This window comes from Pecten maximus, chromosome 5, assembly GCF_902652985.1.
Source record: "Pecten maximus chromosome 5, xPecMax1.1, whole genome shotgun sequence".
Classification (NCBI taxonomy): domain Eukaryota; kingdom Metazoa; phylum Mollusca; class Bivalvia; order Pectinida; family Pectinidae; genus Pecten; species Pecten maximus.
In genome coordinates, this window is record NC_047019.1 from 8153051 (window position 1) to 8171969 (window position 18919).

Here is an 18919-nt window from a genome sequence, read left to right on the forward strand (position 1 = left end):
AATTTCATGTGAACATTTCCAGGTAAAATCAATCTGAAAACCTCAAATTGACATGAAACTGTTACAATATTTCACCTCATTTTCATGTCAATTAAAATCAATTTCAGGTCAATCTTTTTTTTCAGTAAAATTTTGCCTGTTTACACAAATGCAAAGCAAAATTATGTCAATGCAATACTTAAGAATATACACTGTACATATTGCTTTGGTATAAGGTACTGTTGTACTGTTGTTTCAAAATCACCCATTATCTTCAATGAATTCCACATCTATTGGCAAGCACATTAAAGGTAGTCCTATATAGATAAAACAATTTTGTCACGAAAACATTTTTTCGGTTAATTATAATATCATATGAAAATATTGATATTCATGTGGATGGTTTCTTATCAAACCCTACGTTAACCTGTAATGTAAGCCTATTCATCGGCGTCTAGATTATATAACTACAATATATTAAAGTTGTCTGCCGTCTTACAAGAGAGATCCTTTGACCTTCTGGAAGTGCCCAAAGAGTGTCATACATCAATCCAAACCTTGTCAAACAAACGTGAAGATGACAATATATGATAAGACTGTGGATTTGGCAGGACAGTAAGGCATACTTCATTCTGTCCCGAAAGAACTTTGATACAGAAGCACCGAACAAATGCGCCGGCAACCACACTAGTCGCAACTAAGAAACCTAAACTGTATCCGAACGTCTCCAGGTGTCAAGAAATGTTCAACATCGGCAATTGACATTTGTATCAGAACATTACAGGATTGCCGTGATACAGACCCGTGTACGTTCGCAGTTCCGATTTAAGCGTAGCGTTTCCGTAGCACTTCCGTAGCATTACCGTATCACTTCCGTACCATTTCCGTATCACTACCGTAGCATTACCGTACCATTTCCGTAGCACTTCCGTAGCATTACCGTACCATTTCCGTACCATTTCCGTAGCGTTTGCGTCCACTTACCGTAGCATTACCGTAGCATTTGCGTTTACCTATTTTCACTCGCTGACCGTCTCATAACCGTTCGGTAGAAAATTTTGCGGAGTGTATTTTTTATCGAAACGAAATTTAGATAAATATACTTACCGAACTTCACTAAAGCATAGTAGCGACAGCAAATAATTTAATAAGGAGGTGAGAATTAAATATATATGGTTATACATCTTTCTGTATCTTTGTTTAGAAAAAATAACACTCTCACAAAAAACAAGTCAAGTCACATGGTCCATCGATCTTAGTGTGATAAAAAAATGGCGGATCCTAGTATAGTAGTCGACGCATTACGATGGAAACGAAGATGAAGATCGTTTCAAATAAACAATATTGCCTTTACTGTGCTATAGTCAAACCTTTAAAACAGTTCCATGTAATATGCACTGGTCAGGCTACATGTATAGGGTACAAATGGTCCAGACAGTATCACAAAGGTAAACTAGGGTAGTTAGACTTAATTGTCAGCGATGATACAAACAACACAGCATGTTGTACACTGGTCAACTAAAGGTACGGTATTCTGTGGACCAAGTGATACTAGGTGTGAAAGGTAGAACAATAAGAGATAATTATGACCTACAGGTAAGGCTATAGACTGCTTCATACAACTTGGCTTCCAACATTAATGAGAATGTCATCGTGTTCTACGGAGTTATTCATTATTTATTTCAGTTTTAAAACCAAAAGGTCTAATCACAAAATTGATAACACATGATAAAATCAGAGACCGTATAAATGTGATATATATTTCTCTTGGTAAAACTACGACAGGAAATTCAAATCTATATCTTCGGATCATATGTGATATATATGTATGTATCTGATAAAGTATAACAAGAGTAAATCAATTACAAAGTAAGAGCAAATACGGTATATAAAGTGCATACACATGTGAAATAGAACTGATGTCCTAAATAGAAATCATTCAGATAATCAAGTTAGTCTTGTTATGAACAGTAAAAAAGAGACTTAATTCTGAAAACAAATCTTCGTCCGACATAAATCTCTCAAGTGAGACGTTAAAAAACTGTCAGGAATATGACAAACGTAGTTTTAATCAATTAGGACTCTTTTAAGAACATTACAATTTCTTACAATAATCCAGAATTTACAGGGATAAAGCAGGGTTGAGCTACTCGACCTAGTCAAAAAAAGATGTGGAACTAAAAAGTTAAATTATCCTGTACAAGTTCGATCAAGCAGGCTATGTAAAGATTTGAATAAAAATATATGTATTAATGCCTACATACCAGACTAGGTAAGTTGAATTGTGTACAAAACATGTAATATAGACTATGATCGTTTAATTTTGATTTAAAACACGTAAAAGATGTAAAAGAGAGGGTGAATCATTTGAATCGCGTAGTTTAAGGACTGATATTATACAGATAGTTTTTGTATCATCACACTAACATCATCGTCAAAGTTGGAATAGCAAAAACTTTTCTTCGTGGCAACGTTGCTTTACTTCATTAAGAAACACATCCGCTGCTAGTTTGATAGAATTTTATAATTATTGGTATGCACAAAAAATATTTGCTTTGGTGTCTTTTCTTAAATTGTTATTTTGTAAAAAAAAAAAAAAAAATTTTTTTATAATAATAACACACACACCCTCACACATATACACAGATTTAAATAACAGTCATACAAGACACTTGTTAATACTTCTATTATAAAAAGCATACATTTGTAATTTAAACTCTTGAGATGGTGATGGTTTCATGATATATGTAAACTTAATAAATTTCGATTTTTACTGTGAATATCTAAGATTTGTTATAAGTAGCCTCTATAAATTAATTTCAATCATTATTGTATAAGTCATATTCAACTTGACATTTTCATATTTTCTTTCATGAAAGTAAGAACAGGCTACTGCTATAGTTTAAACTCACTCAGGTGTAAAATTTGACATGTTGGCCAGGTAATACAGGTAAATTTCGGTATGTTGGCTAAGTGAGAATAAGCCATAATTGGACCCCGGGGGGTTAATTGGGGACAGGTCACCTGGCCAGGTATACCACGTGCCAGACATAAAAGAGCTAGACTGATCGGCATCTTACAGGTAAAGTGTGATAGGATGCATGTCCTCAAGGCTGTGGGGTTGCATATTGCGCCCAGTTGGCCATTGGCAACAGGCCTTTCATAGATGTTTGGCTTCAATGTAATGTACATGTGGTCTGGACATGTACATGTCTCAAGATCTGTCGACAGAACATACAATGTATAATATCATATAGATGACTTGTACTGTAAAAAGCCTTTCAAGTTGAGAATTACAATGTAAAAGAAACTTTAGTAAATTAACATTCAATTAAAATTTAAAATATTAATATTTTGTCTGACAAAATATTTACATGAAGTATATGTACACCTGAGTCAGCCATTATTAGGCCTCTGACACAAACTGATGTATTGTAATAGAAGCATGTAAATGATTAAAATGATCGCAAACAGCATCAAAATTAATTTCAAAAGTAGATTCTTCACTCTACACTGTTGAATTCTTTATCTATTTAATCAAAGTATTACCGGGTTATGTCCTTTGTGATAATAAGTTTAAAAAAAACCTATTGTGCACTAATTATACGTTTACTTCAGTACCTTAAATCTCGTGCACTCCTCACTTCTCCTAGGGTGCAAAGGTTAACTGATTGTCACTCAACTGTAGTTGTAGTCCATTAATAAATATTTTCAGAGTGTTATCCATTATCACGTAAACATACAGAGTCTGCTCCATTGCAGACGTGTGATATCAGAGACATATATATGTCTCTGGTGATATACACGTATCTGATTGCACATGTACATTGTATAGTCTTAAGTATATAATTATTGATGTTTTGTTTTTAGTTTTTATCCCTCCCCATGCAGCCAGAATTTCCTCTGATCCGACATCAGACTTTTAAACAAATCGTCAATGCTTACACACCATTAATATTACCAGTGATTGTTATATATAGACTTGCCAGGCATGTACATGTACTTGACTTAATTGTCCCCCTTACTTGTTGCCATGGGTACTAATCCCCCCTCCTCACCACCATCAACTTCACCTGATGGCCATGGATATACACTTGATTAGGAGTCACCGGGCTCAGGTGTGTAAGTCATAACCACACCTGGTCAGTTTCTCCTTTTTACAATTAGCCCTAGGCGGGTCTATTCATAGCCTGGTCAATCTGTGTTCAGAATTCTTGATCTGTTTACCTGTACCTAAATTAACACTTTGATACAAGTTTTACAATTCAATTAGTTTATTACTGAAACCTTAGGGTTTATCAGTACAAATGCGGTGAATAAATGCAGTGAAAATATAGATAAATACGTAAAAACAAAACGATAAAGTTCGGACACACAGAGACAACACATACGCGACCGCAGCGCTAGTGTAGAGAGTGATTTTATTTTAAAATTAAATACTATCGTCTTTTGTTGCCGAGAATAATAAATTATGACCTTAATATTTCCGGTTTCTAAAAGTTGTACAAATTCTCGCAAACTGAGGTTTTCTATAGTAGTACAGTTTGATAAAACGTTCTTCCACTTCCCGATACAACATTCACTCCATCAGACACCTTTCACTGTCGTTTCTACGAGTTCACTTCGTCTAGGATCCGCTTTTTATAAGAACCAGATAATTTATTCAGAAACGGTCGATTATTTGTGAGCGTCAACCGTAGCATTTCCGTAGCATTACCGTAGCACTTCCGTAGCAATCCCGTACCATTTCCGTACCATTTCCGTAGTATTACCGTACCATTTCCGTAGCATTTCCGTAGCATTTCCGTAACGTTTGCGTTTAAGACGGAACAGCGAACGTACACGGGTCTGTAGTTATTGAAGACACTTTTAATCCGTCGTCTATTAAAATATATGCCTGCGTTTCCAAAAGTATGCATATATTGGTATGATTTCTCATCTGAATTTGTATCGGAATATCTCTTTAGTATACACGATATATATCATCCTATGATTTGCAACATATCACAGAACATTAGGCTTGATTTGAACGATATGTTTTGAGAATACTTCTTTAAAATTTCTCGCCAAAGATATGTTCCGCGAGGGGGGCTCAAGCCACCCTCTTGTGCTCTCTTGGTGGTCGTGCATTTGGCGGCCGGTATGAAGGCCTTCCGTCATACCTTTGGTCCGACCGGGCTTCCAATTTCATTCAGGTCTGGCTACGCGTCCGACATTTTAGCTACCATAAGAACCGTTAATTATCAAAGACCAATGACCACTCGAAGATATATTTAAAAGAAACCGTTTATTAAATATAAACTGCTCACTTGTTATTTTTTAGGAGACAATTTCACTAGTTCCATGCAGATAGGTATTAAATCACCTGGATAGAAAGTCAAGACGATAAGTCTGTAAATGTGTAGAGATAAGGGAAAGAGATTCATACATGTACAGCGACACCGTTAATAACCTTGTCATAACGTAAGAATTGTACCTGCTGCCCCCATTGCATGATCGTAAGAGGCGACTAAACTTGGGATCTTATCTTTTCTCTTCTTTCTTGATAACTTTTTTCTTCCTAATGTCTCCCTTGACAATGCCTCACAATTGGCCTTTAGTTGAGCATTCGCCACTGTGAGGAAGGTTTTGGGTTCTGTCCCCTAGCCGAGACATATCAGAGTCTTTAAAAATGGTAGTTGCTACTCCTGCTTAGCGCTCAGCATATTTGGAGTGGGACGACTGGTTGGCCCGTTGTCAGTATAATGTGACCGGGTGGGGTGTGCTGCTAGGTGTCTTCGGCAGTATGCTTCAGTGAGATAGCACTTTAAATCGGCAAAAGTTCCGGCACTTTAAATCGGCAAAAGTTCCGGCCTATCACAAGGAGACTTAACACGAACACACCTACGCACTCATCACATGCATACATGTCGCACACACGGGAGGCCGTCCTTAAATGACCTCAGCTGTTAATAGGACGTTAAACAAAATAAACCAAACCAAACCAATTGTCATAACTTAGGTAAGCCATGGCTGGGAACCACTGGGTGTTGTTGTGTCTGGCCTTACACAATGCTGCTGGCTGTAAGTAGAGTTGATACATTGGTGTTTATAAGAGGTAAAACTGTTATCTTCTAGAGTACAGATGAAAAAATGACGTTATTCAGGAAAAATGATTTCAGTAACAGTACATATACATATAGAGAATACATGGACAGTGTCTTAAAATATAAGCTGTATTTTGGCGAGCCAAAAATACAGCTTATATTTTAAGACACTGATCATGTATTATATTTATTCTGCAACAGCCATCAAAATGGTCATAAAAAAATAATCATTTTGACGTGAAACGGTGTCAAAAACGATAGAAAATATATTTGAAAACTGACAAATCAATAGTATACCATTGATAAAGGTTTGCAGACATCAACAATGTAATCCAAAAAGAACTGCAGATCATAGGCCAAAAGCATGATGGATATTAAGTCAAAAACTGCAAAAGCATGATGGATATTAAGTCAAAAACAGTATTGCACAAGAGTGTATTCACGATATAAATTCATAAGCAATTTCTGAATAAGTACCTACCTTCATGGATTGTTGTTAGGAGACGGACTTCTTTTTTATCAGAAAACTTCACTGCCTCCAAAGTTCCATTGTTGAATGCCATCATCTGGCCTTTGCATGGATGAGCATTTTTCATCTTGCCTGGAACTCCTCTCCGATTGCTGCGTCACATTCCACAAGCAAGGGTACCATTCAGCCACAGGTTATAAAATAGTGCTGGACTGCTGAAGTAATTGTCCATGTAAATCCTTTCAAAAGGTATGGTTCGGCCAGCCGCATAACCAGATCATAAGTCGCCCCGTACTCGCTGACTTCTGATGGACGACCAGTATACAGCTCCACTCGCGAACAATATCCATTCTTAGAGTCACAGAGCATGTAAAGCTTTATTTCCGTACTTGATTGGTTTGTCCGGACTATACACCCTAAACTTCAAATTTCCCCTCCAAGCAATCATTCCCTCATCTACTGCTACACACTGACTAGGATTGTAGACTTCCTGGAATCTCTGAAGAAGCTCTTGGTAGAGAGAACCAACTTTTTGAAGATGAGTATAACCTTCCTCGCCACGGGGAACAGCCAAAGTGTTGTTGGACAAGTGCAAGAAACTCATGATCGACAGGAACCTATCACGGGGCATCACAGAAGAAAAAAATGGCGTACTTACTACAGGGTCAGTGCACCAATAGTCCTGCATGTTGATCTGCTTTATAATTCCCATTGCAATTGCCACTGCTATAAAAACTTTCATCTCACCATGGGTCACTGGAGTCCATTTCTTGAAGCGGGAGTGCTGAGTACGCTCTGGATGTCCTTGGATATAAATGTTGGCATACCTGTTGGTTTCAGTGACAATTGTATTGGTTTGGTTTGGTTTAATTTGTTTAACGTCCTATTAACAGCTAAGGTCATTTAAGGACGGCCTCCCGTGCGTGCGACATGCATGCGTGTGTTCAGTGCGTATGTGTGTCCAGCATACCGTCTGTGAAAACCGCTTCAAAGTAGTCAAGAATGGATAATGATCCAGTCTCTGGCTCAGGCAAGTTCTTAGGTCCAGCATTCCCCGTGAATGTAAACCCCATGGGAGTTTTACCGCCTTCTATCCAGGTATCTTCAGCAAATGACCCCAATAAATCGCCGTCGTTATTCTCATCATCAATATCGAACCCGTCAAACTCATCGCTATCTTCATCATCAAATATTTCGTCAAATAACTCTTGAAACTCTGGTAAGACTTGACCGATCGTAAAGTTGCCTGCCATGTTGTTTACATCTGCGACGAGCACTTCCGGTGTTTGGTCAAAGTGAAAGACGAAATAAATTCGTCTGGTTTTAGCATGATTCTTATGCTTTATTTCAAACGCCAGTGATGGTAAATGACAACACCAATACAAATATCATATTTCAGTGATTTAATATCCACGTATGCCGCCGAAGACAACAGGACATCGAATTTAATTAACCGATTGACAAAGAAGTCATTGACTGCGCATGACATTACTTCAGGACGACTATTAGCCTCGATCTTTTTTACTTGTCTGTAAACAACGACAATAAGATCGAATTAAAACGTAAATAAAATCACGAAGAACATCGATAGACTCAGTCTAAACTTATTGATCATAATATAATCATATATATGTTTCTAATCCATAGGCCCACAGCAAAAGGGGCGGAGGAGGCAATCTGCTGAAGTGCTTCAGAGGTTGACAGAGCGGTATTTCATTGGCTACTCTCCATCCACAGGAAGGAAAGCCCATGCCAGCAGGAAATGTATTGTCTGCGGTCCAGCAGAGACTGATTTGTTCAGGTCCCAGCATCCTGGTCAGACAGTGCCGAAATCTTGTGGGAGGATGACATGTTTTCAGTGCAAGCAGTGTCAGGTAGCTCCGTGTGTTGAACCCTGCTTTGAGCTATATCATACAACTGCAGAATTGGTGCTTGCCTACAAGCGTCAGAGGAGACAGGAGGAGGAGTAATAGCTCTTGTAGCTGAAAATGCTGTGAAATGCAACTTCCTGGATAGGACATTGGTCATTTCTCTTTAGTAACAAAATTTAAGATTATCTCCCTTGAGTAAAATAATTTCAAATTATCTCCCTTGAGTGATAAAATTTCAGATTCCATTAATCATTTCAGTTATAATTATTGTTATTGATAAAATAAAAGATATATATTGTGTACTCATATAGATAAAAGATATCTTAAAGAATTAAATAATATTTTTAATTGTGTTTATTGGACTTTTGTTGTTTTTTCATGTGAAGTTTGCACTTTTTCACGCTTAGCAGGTAAAGTGCTAAATTTTTCATAAAATTGACATTCAAACCGCCATTGAATGTCTGGAATACATCATTTGGATCATTCGTGATATTTTAGCAGGACAGAAAAAAAAAACGGTTTGTAAAAAATTGTTTTTGGAAACAAATCAGCACTCAATGCCATCCTAATATGGAAGACAATTCAGCACCACAAGGGTTAAAGCGTTAGATAAAGATACTGCTACTTTCCTATCTATGATGACACTTTCCCATTAAATAAGTATACTTTACATTGTAATAGGCTATTTTCATTTGTGGTTGGTCTTTTACATCCTAGATTGTTTTAACAAATTCTAGTATAAAATTGATGGTTTTACCTCAAAGTTACCGGTGTTAGCAAACACCTTGATAGGCGCCCTTCCCTGGTTGTAATCTATGTTGAGGGAGTGTCCGGTCAAACGGTACTCCGATGGGAACGGACCCTGGAACTCCAATCCGGACTTGTGGTAGGCCACGCCGAGAGCCGATAGCGCCAGTCGGGCCGCAACGTCATGCTTGAAACGTGGATGTATGCTGAAAAATCATATACAAATCGTCCTGTTTAAAATAATTATATAGCTGACATTATAAATATGAAGGGAATATCACTCATAGACCGTTTGATAGACAAAGTATGATTAAAGGAAGCACTTATGTTTCTTTCATGACAGGTTATTATGTGTATACATTGTATGTACAATATGTATTTTTATGGTGGTAACTGACTAAATATCATTTGTGCTTTTCGCCTGGATTTATAACCATAATACTGTATATTTTGTTTATCAACATAATATACCATAATGCCATCTGTTGAATCTTACCTCGTAGCTCAATGTTACCTAATTTTAATCCAAATGGAACATTCCGTTGAATGTGACTCAATGCACTTTATTTAAAATCAGTAAATGGCTCGGCAGATAATGGTGACAGGAAGATGCTGACTATAGCGTCATATTCTAGTTGATTATTCAAACAGAGCCATAATACATGTTCAATCCTGTTCGCTTGTGCGGCGCGAAAACTTATTTTCGAATATTTGTTTGATTTTAAGAAAGTTGATTTAATGAAAACAGAAAAAAAGTAGTGAAAGGTTATCTTTACCTGCCATACGGCGAATTGAAGTCTGGAAGGTCCAAAGTCACAGACATCAATGTATTTGGCATCTTCGCATTTGGTACAGTTCCATAACCGGCTGTTTGGGCCGTAGGGATGGGACACTTTTAACTTCCGATCCATTCCTGTATGGCGCTAGCTGCATATATTTATATAAATGTTTTGATCAGTATACAATATAATGTATTATCTTAAAATAGTTTAAAAACTTCCACTACACAAGAACGAATAAAAGTTTGTTCTTTATCACAGAATCACTATCAGCGAATTAAAAAAAATATATTGGTTGCATCTAAAACGAAAAAAAAAAAAAAAAATGAATGTACCAAACTCAAAAAGTAAATACGTTTTCACCATTTTGTTCTTATTTCAAGAGATTTTACCATTTCTAACATGCATATCTCCCTTGCCAATGCCTTTTTGCGCATGTTGATTAATGCTGCCTTCCATTCTATAGCCCATTAGTGTATAATAAACATTGTTTTACTTCCACATCAGATGGTGGCACATTGCTTGCCGGCTCTGCACTGTGTGTGCACCGGCTGACACGAAGTAAAACTTGCGTACCAACATCTTAAAATGGGTCAAAACAACCAAGTCCTTGGTATCAGAGATTAAATAAATGACTTCAGTAACCTGTCTGCATTGTAGACCAGTCTACAACCACAAAGTACCTTAACAATATGTGTAGTGTATCTATATTTAATGATTAACTTTGGAACTATTCGTGAGGAAAGGTTTTTGGTTCTGTCCCTCTGCCGAGACATACCAGTGTTTAATCAATGGGTAGCTGATACTCCTACTTAAAATTGATTATCATGGGAATTGGACGACTGGTTCGCCTATTGTCAGTATAGTTATTATGACCGAATGAGATGACTTGCTCGGTATCGTTCGCAGCAGGCACTATGAAGTCGCTATTACAGAGGCAAAACGAACAATACCGTAGTCTCCAGAATCCCATTCATCTCGCAAACTTTAGAGACCCTTCTCAAATGAACATAGCTGCAATAGGACGTTAAACAAAAATAGACGACATTGCTTTTGCAGGCAACCATCATCGAAATCTTACAAAGATATTGAATATTTAAATATTATAATTACCTTGATACCAAATCGCTCCGTATATAGTATTTCTAGTAAGAGGATTCATCATAGCATTCTACAAGTCCGAGTTTTGGATGGCCCTGTATATAAAATATATAAGCGAATTAATTAACAAAGTAGTGATCAATTAGTTTATATTTGTTTTTAAGACTAACTATCATCACATGGAATCCTATGTAGGTATTTGTTTTTTAGTTTTACCCTTTCCCTCACTCACCCTCTCAAGGTACATACCCTCTCAACCCCACCCCCTCTCTCTCCCACACTTACACACTCTCATTCTCTCTCACCCTAACACTCACTGTCAGCATCCCTCTCACTCACTCTCTCAGCACCCCCTCTCTCACTTCTCTCCCTTTCATTCACTCTCTCAGCCCCCCTCACTTCCTCATAGCCTTTCTCTCCCTCACTTACTCACCCCCCTTCTTCTCAAATAACGGGGGCATCTCCCATAAAATGAAAAACATCACTGCTATCAGCAACGAATATCCTACCAGAGGGTGCATACCTACTAAAGTATGGACCTCCGATGATACAATTGCTACAGCAATAGTGCTATTTAAACGCAAAAGTTCCGGCCTATCACAAGCAGACTTAACCCGAACATACCGCAGCCTCCCAAAACACACATACGCACTCACCACACACATGCATGTCGCACGCACGGGAGGCCGTCCTTAAATGACCTTAGATGTTAATAGGACGTTAAACTAAATAAACCAAACCAAACCAAACTTTAAAAGTAGCATTTGCAAAGGGCAATCATACGGGAAGGCCATTTTCGGCTTAAGGAACCTTTGATTACACGATGGTACATATTCGCACCTGTGATTGTAGATAAAAACGCAATCTTACTTGCAAAAACCTACCACATTATACCTATCTTATTTTCTACACAGATTTATGTATCACTACAACCATTTCATATTTAACAAATTTGATCATAAACGGTTTAGAGTATTCTAAACATTTGTATAGTAATTGTGTTTCAGATGTTTAAAGTAAAGTACGGCGTTGGAATTTATTTTAAGTATTTTTCCGGTAAATATGTAGGAGATAACTCTTGATCTGTGTCCTCGTGTAGACTGAATACAGTTCACCCCTTCAAAGTCCCTTCATAATAAGCCAGTACTAATCCTGGTTATCATCGCCGACGGGCACTCCTTCAGCCCAGTTAAACGGTGACTAAATACCCTCGGCACCCGATTGCGTGTTGATTATTCCTATTTGTTTTACAATTTCAGTTAGTTTAAACATATTTATTGTCAAAATAACTTATCAACGCCTTCTCCCAACATATATACAGTGTATTACAAGGCATAGTTACATTTACATGGATGATGACACAAATGATAAAATATACGGTTTACCAAATAAAATTATCCAATTACAAAATTAAAAACCTATTACTGGATTTAATAAAATATTGCACATATCTAAAGTATTTCTATTAAGGTCAACGGAAAGTTGTGAGTTTCCATTTAACATAACTTCTAAACTAATTGTAACATTCAGATTATTTATTTAAGTTTTGCAACAAAATATGCGTTTCGTTAGTAAAACGGTGACATTCCATAAAAAAGTGAAAGGCATTCTCACGAGGATGACCACAAATACAAGCTGCGATTTTTACTTTAAAAAGATCATAATTAAGGGAACTACATTGGTGTCTTAGTTTGGTATGCAATACATTAAGTTTACGATTTCCAAATTTAAAATACACTGGAGGACGTGACAGGACATTTTTCCATAATGATAATTTAAATAACTGCAAGGACGGCAAGGAACGAACTGAATTATCTAAATTATTCCAACAATGAAGGGTAGACGGTATAAAAGACGAGTTATTAAGAGAGAGCCTGAATCGCGGAATTCTATAGTCATTCTTGTTACGTAGAGCATAGTTGATTTTTTCTCCAAATTAAAGGTGGTAAAAGGGTATTTAGATAATCAGGAGTTAAGTTATTATGCATCCTATACAACAACTGTAGTTTCCTCTTTTTTCTACGGTTAGCTAATGTTTCAAGTCCTGTTTCGCTATACAAAATATCAATCGGTGTATAAGAAGGCAGTCCTAATATAATGCGAGCAGCTTCACGTTGTGTTTTTTCTAACTTTTCCGAATCAAATGCAGTACAACCGTTCCATTACTCACATGCATATTCTAAAATTGGTAAAATAAAAGTCCTGTATATTGACAAAAGAGAATCCCTGGTTAATAGATATTTCAGTTTCCTTAAGACATTGATTTTTTTCATAACGCAAGTGTTAATAATATTTATATGGTTCCCCCATTTTGCACTTGAATTAAAAACAACACCTAAATGCTTATGGCAGTCTGTAAAATTCAAAACTTTTCCATCAAACTCAAGGTCTAAGTTTTCATCAATAGATAATCTATAGATTGCGAAATAAATAATACATCTGTTTTGTTTGAGGATTAAAATCAACTAACCATGCTTTAGACCAGTTATTGAGAATCTCTAGATCTCTATTTTGGGTTCTGTCCCCTAGCCGAGACATACCAGAGTCTTTAAAAATGGTAGTTGCTGCTCCTGCTTAGCAATCAGCATATTAGGAGTGGGACGACTGGTTCGCCCGTTGTCAGTATAATGTGACCGGGTGGGGTGTGCTGCTGGGTGTCTTCGGTAGTATGCTTTAGTGAGGTAACACTATAAATCGGCAAAAGTTCCGGCCTATCACAAGGAGACATAACACGAACATACCGCAGCCTCCCAAAACACACATACGCAATCACCACACGCATACATGTCGCACACACGGGAGGCCGTCCTTAAATGACCTTAGATGTTAATAGGACGTTAAACAAAATAAACCAAACCAAACTCAACTCTATTTAAAGTTTCTTGAATGTGTTGACATGACGATTAAAAAATATCTGCAATGTCATTTATGAATATAAGAAAAAGTAGTGGACCGAGAATAGAACCTTGAGGAACACCTGCTTCAATTAGACTTAAAGGAGAAAAAAACTGTTCCAAAAAACCTGTTGGTATCTTTGGGACAGATAATTTTCTAACCAGATATACAATTCACCTGAAATACCATAAGATTTTAACTTAGCCATAAAACCCTTATGCCATACTCTATCGAAAGCTTTCGATGTCACAAAATACAATATCAGTTTTCATTTTTATTTATAACTAGACAAGACAGATTTAAAAACAAAGTACGATATTAAAAACAACACACAGCATACAGTTACGGCACAATCAAAGCGTTAGTTAGTGACATTAGTCAATTATGACCGATACAATTATTTTACCGTGTTGAAACGACGAAGAATAACGTCAATCTAACCAAACCTGATACATCACATAACAGATTGTAACTTACCTTTTCCCGTGAGTAGGACATTTACCTTTTCCCGTGAGTAGGACATTTACTAAGTGCAGACGTCGAAGACCACCATTCAATTTTCGTTCCACCCCAGTTTGACTCAACTATCCGATCGGATATTTGAATTGTGACGATAATCGTTTCCCAAATAACCAACATACAGCCGAAAATCGGCCGAAGTTTGCTGAAAAAGATGTATGGAGCATTACTTTGATATACATTTTTCTGTATTTAACATCTCAAAGCTGACTCGCTTTTCACTAACATTAAAACATACTCTAGCATACCATTCTATGCTAAAAAAAATAATTTCACTGCTGTTTAATTCTTCATGCCTTAAAAAGCGACCTATTCGGAAATAAACTGTCTGCTACTTTTGACAGGGAAGTGAAAAGTATGTTTCTCCCTGTCAAAAAGTTCATAATGTGAGTGTAGTTTGCCATTCTCCGTTAATGTCCTATGAAGCATTGAGGGGAGTTTGGCCTGGATGGGCAGTATTACACTCAATACATGCACGACGATATCGATATGAGAAAGAGGACAATTTGAGACAATATCGGGAGTTTTGAAACAGACATCTAAAATTTGTTCTGTTTTAATCTGAGTTACTTATATTCTGTTTTGAAACTTCATTATAATGTCCGCATGATATCACTATATAAAAATACTATAGGTAATACAACATACATACCACATTATGTATTTTACCTCCAGTTGGAACAGACCACGGAGAAGTCGTGCAGTTCAAAACTTGAACTTGAATATACGGATATTGGACGCCTCTACGTACTCCGCGGAAGAGTTCACGAGCTATTGAACCGAAAAATATTCCAGTAACTATTGTTTCGCCGTCTGTTCAGGTAACATTGGGAAAACAAGAAACAATGCTCTACGCTACTACCCATTGGAGCATCTATGATCTTAATCGTCATTTTTCCAAAAAAAAAAAAATACATATAATGCCGTCGTCTTTCGCTGATTTTATTGGCGTGCTGTCGCATTTCAATATGGCGTTATCATTTCATTAATCCTTTTCTGACTATTTGTCGTTTTCATTCGTCATGAGGCATTCATAGCACACACCTAAAATATATATATTGTTAAAGATCCTTCTCACAAGCCAACAGAAATAACAATTTAAAGTTAGGATTTATAAAACATATATGATCTTGCAGGCTTTTAAATACCACAATATGGTATTCAAAAGTAGGACTTAACATTGTTTGTTGAAGACTCTTTGTAGTTTCTGACAATATGTGAGTACGACCACCACTCATGAATGATGAACGATAAGAAAACTTTAAAATTGACGTTACACATGTGCAGTATGAAAACAATTCACTGATTCTTACCTCACCCATGTTGAATTCCATGTTACTCTGTCCGGAGCACACCCACACGTCACCAAACATGACGTCATGTGGAGTTATTGTCTCTTTACTTGACTTCGCTGAAATGGTATACGGCCCGTAGGTGGAACCAATGACAGTTACTTTTGCTATCCATGTTATAAACCCAGAGGAATTGTATGTATGAGTTGCATCACCAACCGTATGGCCGTTCAAGTATAACTGGACTTTTTTTTCTCTTGAGGTGCGAGGCTGTTCCCCACACGACAGCTCCCTGTGCACCTTGCTGCAATACCATATGGTCACTATAGTAGGAGGCAAATTTAAATGTTGAGCTGCCCACTGGTAAAAGTAAAAGCATACGATATACAGATAATTTAACTGTTTCCAACCATACTTGCGTATGTCATAAATAAAATGTATAAAATGCTCTAAGTCGCTGAAAACAGACATGAATGTTTGATTTGTCATAATATACACTATATATAAGTCGCTGAAAACAGACTTGAATGTTTGATTTGTCATAATATACACTATATATATTTGATATATATATATACAACAATACAATGGCTCAGATTAAGTATTGTACAATTAACTAAAAGGTATTCAAGCAAACTTGGAAACGATGATTTTTGGTTTAGTTTGGTTTATTTTGTTTAACGTCCTATTAACAGGTAAGGTCATTTAAGGACGGCATCCCGTGCGTGCGACATGCATGCGTGTGTTGAGTGCGTATGTGTGTTTTGGGAGGCTGCGGTATGTTCGTGTTAAGTCTCCTTGTGATAGGCCGGAACTTTTGCCGATTTATAGTGCTACCTCACTGAAGCATACTGCCGAATACACCCAGCAGCACACCCCACCCGGTCACATTATACTGACAACGGGCGAACCAGTCGTCCCACTCCTTGTATGCTGAGCGCTAAGCAGGAGCAGCAACTACCATTTTTAAAGACTCTGGTATGTATCGGCTAGGGGACAGAACCCAAAGCCTTCCTCACAGGGGCGAACGCTCAACTAAAGACCAAAAGTGAGGCAGTGTCAAGGGAGACGTTAGGAAGAAAAACGTTGTAAAGAAAGAAGAGAAAAGATAAGATCCCAAATTTAGTCGCCTCTTACGATCATGCAATGGGGGCAGCAGGTACAATTCTACATTTGCATTGTTCTCAACATCTCCAAATGGTTTTTTATGTAGTGTTACTGAAATGGTTTCTTAGAATATTGTCAGTTACTTTTCCGTCTGAACTTTAAAATGTAATTACTTTAGCACTTTATAAACACCCAATGATCAACTGTACTTACAGCCAGCCACATAATAAAATGCCAGACAAAACAGCACCCAGTGGTTCCCATCCATGCCTTTAATATGTTATGACGAGGTTATGAAGTGTCGATGTACAGGTATGAATTTCCCTCTCTTATCTCTACACACATACTTACAGACTAATCGCCTTGACCTTTGATTCAGACCCATGAATACCCCTTTACAAAAGCAAAAGTACAGTTTATTTGTTATAGACGGCTTTTAAAAAGATTTTATTCCTGCTACATGCGATAACTTCGGATGGTTATACTGGTTCTCATGGTAGCTAAAATATCATATCTGATGATACCTTTACATAGGATTTTTTAACAGACACCGTAAATGTAAAATATTGAATTTTATTCCACTAATGCCATTTAACCTGGGGCGTTCCTATCGACTGCGACAGTCAGAAATCGATTGAGACGTCATAATAAGACAATGACGTAATGGCTTAATAAAAGGGTCTTCTTGTGATTAAGTCCTTCACATTTTCTGTTGTAAGTTTTAAAAGTCATTTCATGGAAAGATCTTACATCGGTTATCATTTAATATACAATTTTATGAAACGCGCAACAAAGTTTTAATTTTTGCTTACAGCACGCAAAAAGAATAGAGGCCATAAAATATTACAAGAATTTCTCTAATTTTTGAGCTGCTTTCTGCAAATGCATACTAAATGAAGAAGGATTTTAATTTTAGTTTTTTTTTTATCTTTATTTATTGCTACAGTACCGTTTTGCGGTCCCACCCCTGAAGCCCTCCTTTGCCATATTATTCTACAGACTAGATTTCCTCAAAAATTTCATTCGTTCAGGATACTTCAAAGGAATTAGCTCAATTTACCCTATCGAACCCCACCCCTGCGGCCCCAGGAGATTGAGGTAAATCATCAATTGATTAACCCCCCCTCCCCCTACACCCACGGACGCTTCAGACAAGATTTAGTCAAAATCCGCTTATCGGTTTATGAGTAGTGGGGATTTATATATATATATATATATATATATAAACGAACGGACGGACGACGCACGTGGGCTACATTTATCTTGGTCGTTTGAAGCATGTGAGCTAAAAACTATATAAATGTACATTACAATTATTTCGTCAATGTTTGACATTCTTATTAATGTTCGCCACTAGATCAGGTGATCCATTTGATAAACTTCAGTATCTTGCCTTGCGATTTGGATAACGAAGTAAAAAATATATGTATAAACTTAACCGGTACGTCAATTTTAGACTTTGGTTGGTTTATTTTGTTTAATGTCCAATTAACTGGCAACGATGTGCCAGGTTTTTGAGGTGGAGGAACGCCTGCGTACCTGCCCTGCAGGTAGGTCGTAAGAATTGTACCTGCTGTCCCCATTGCATGATCGTAAGAGGCGACTAAATTCGGGATCTTATCTTTTCTCTTCTTTCTGCACAACCTTCTTCCTAATGTCTCCATTGACAATGCCTCACTTTCGGCCTTTAGTTGAGCGTTCGCCGCTGTGAGGAAGGTTTTGGGTTCTGTCCCCTAGCCGAGACATACCAGAGTCTTTAAAAATGGTATTTGCTGCTCCTGCTTAGCACTCAGCATATTAGGAGTGGGACGACTGGTTCGCCCGTTGCCAGTATAATGTGACCGGATGGGGTGTGCTGCTGGATGTCTTCGGCAGTATGCTTCAGTGAGGTAGCACTATAAATCGGCAAAAGTTTAGGCCTATCACAAGGAGATTTAACACGAACATATCGAAGACTCCCAAAACACATATACGCACTCGCCACACGCATGCATGTCGCACGCACGGGAGGCCGTCCTTAAATGACCTTGCTCAGGGGCCGCGGTGGCCGAGTGGTTAAGGTGTCCCGACACTT

At 37.4% G+C, this 18919-nt stretch overlaps 1 protein-coding gene across 1 annotated transcript; it reads right to left on the reverse strand.

Annotated features, from left to right (window-relative positions):
• Positions 1 to 6892: 6892 nt before the first annotated feature.
• Positions 6893 to 7787, reverse strand: LOC117326740 (piggyBac transposable element-derived protein 4-like). Its single transcript, XM_033883462.1, has 2 exons — positions 7505 to 7787; positions 6893 to 7338 (listed from the first exon to the last, which is right to left on the reverse strand). Exons 1-2 carry the CDS (start codon positions 7785 to 7787, stop codon positions 6893 to 6895), a joined length of 729 nt encoding a protein of 242 aa, XP_033739353.1.
• Positions 7788 to 18919: the final 11132 nt, after the last annotated feature.

Excerpts from the sequence above, each read along its gene's own strand:
- LOC117326740 (XM_033883462.1), bottom strand. The coding sequence starts at position 7,787 with ATGGCAGGCAACTTTACGATCGGTCAAGTCTTACCAGAGTTTCAAGAG. Across the intron at positions 7,339-7,504 it reads TGAAGCGGTTTTCACAGACG|GACATCCAGAGCGTACTCAG; the intron begins GTATGCTGGACA and ends TTTATATCCAAG.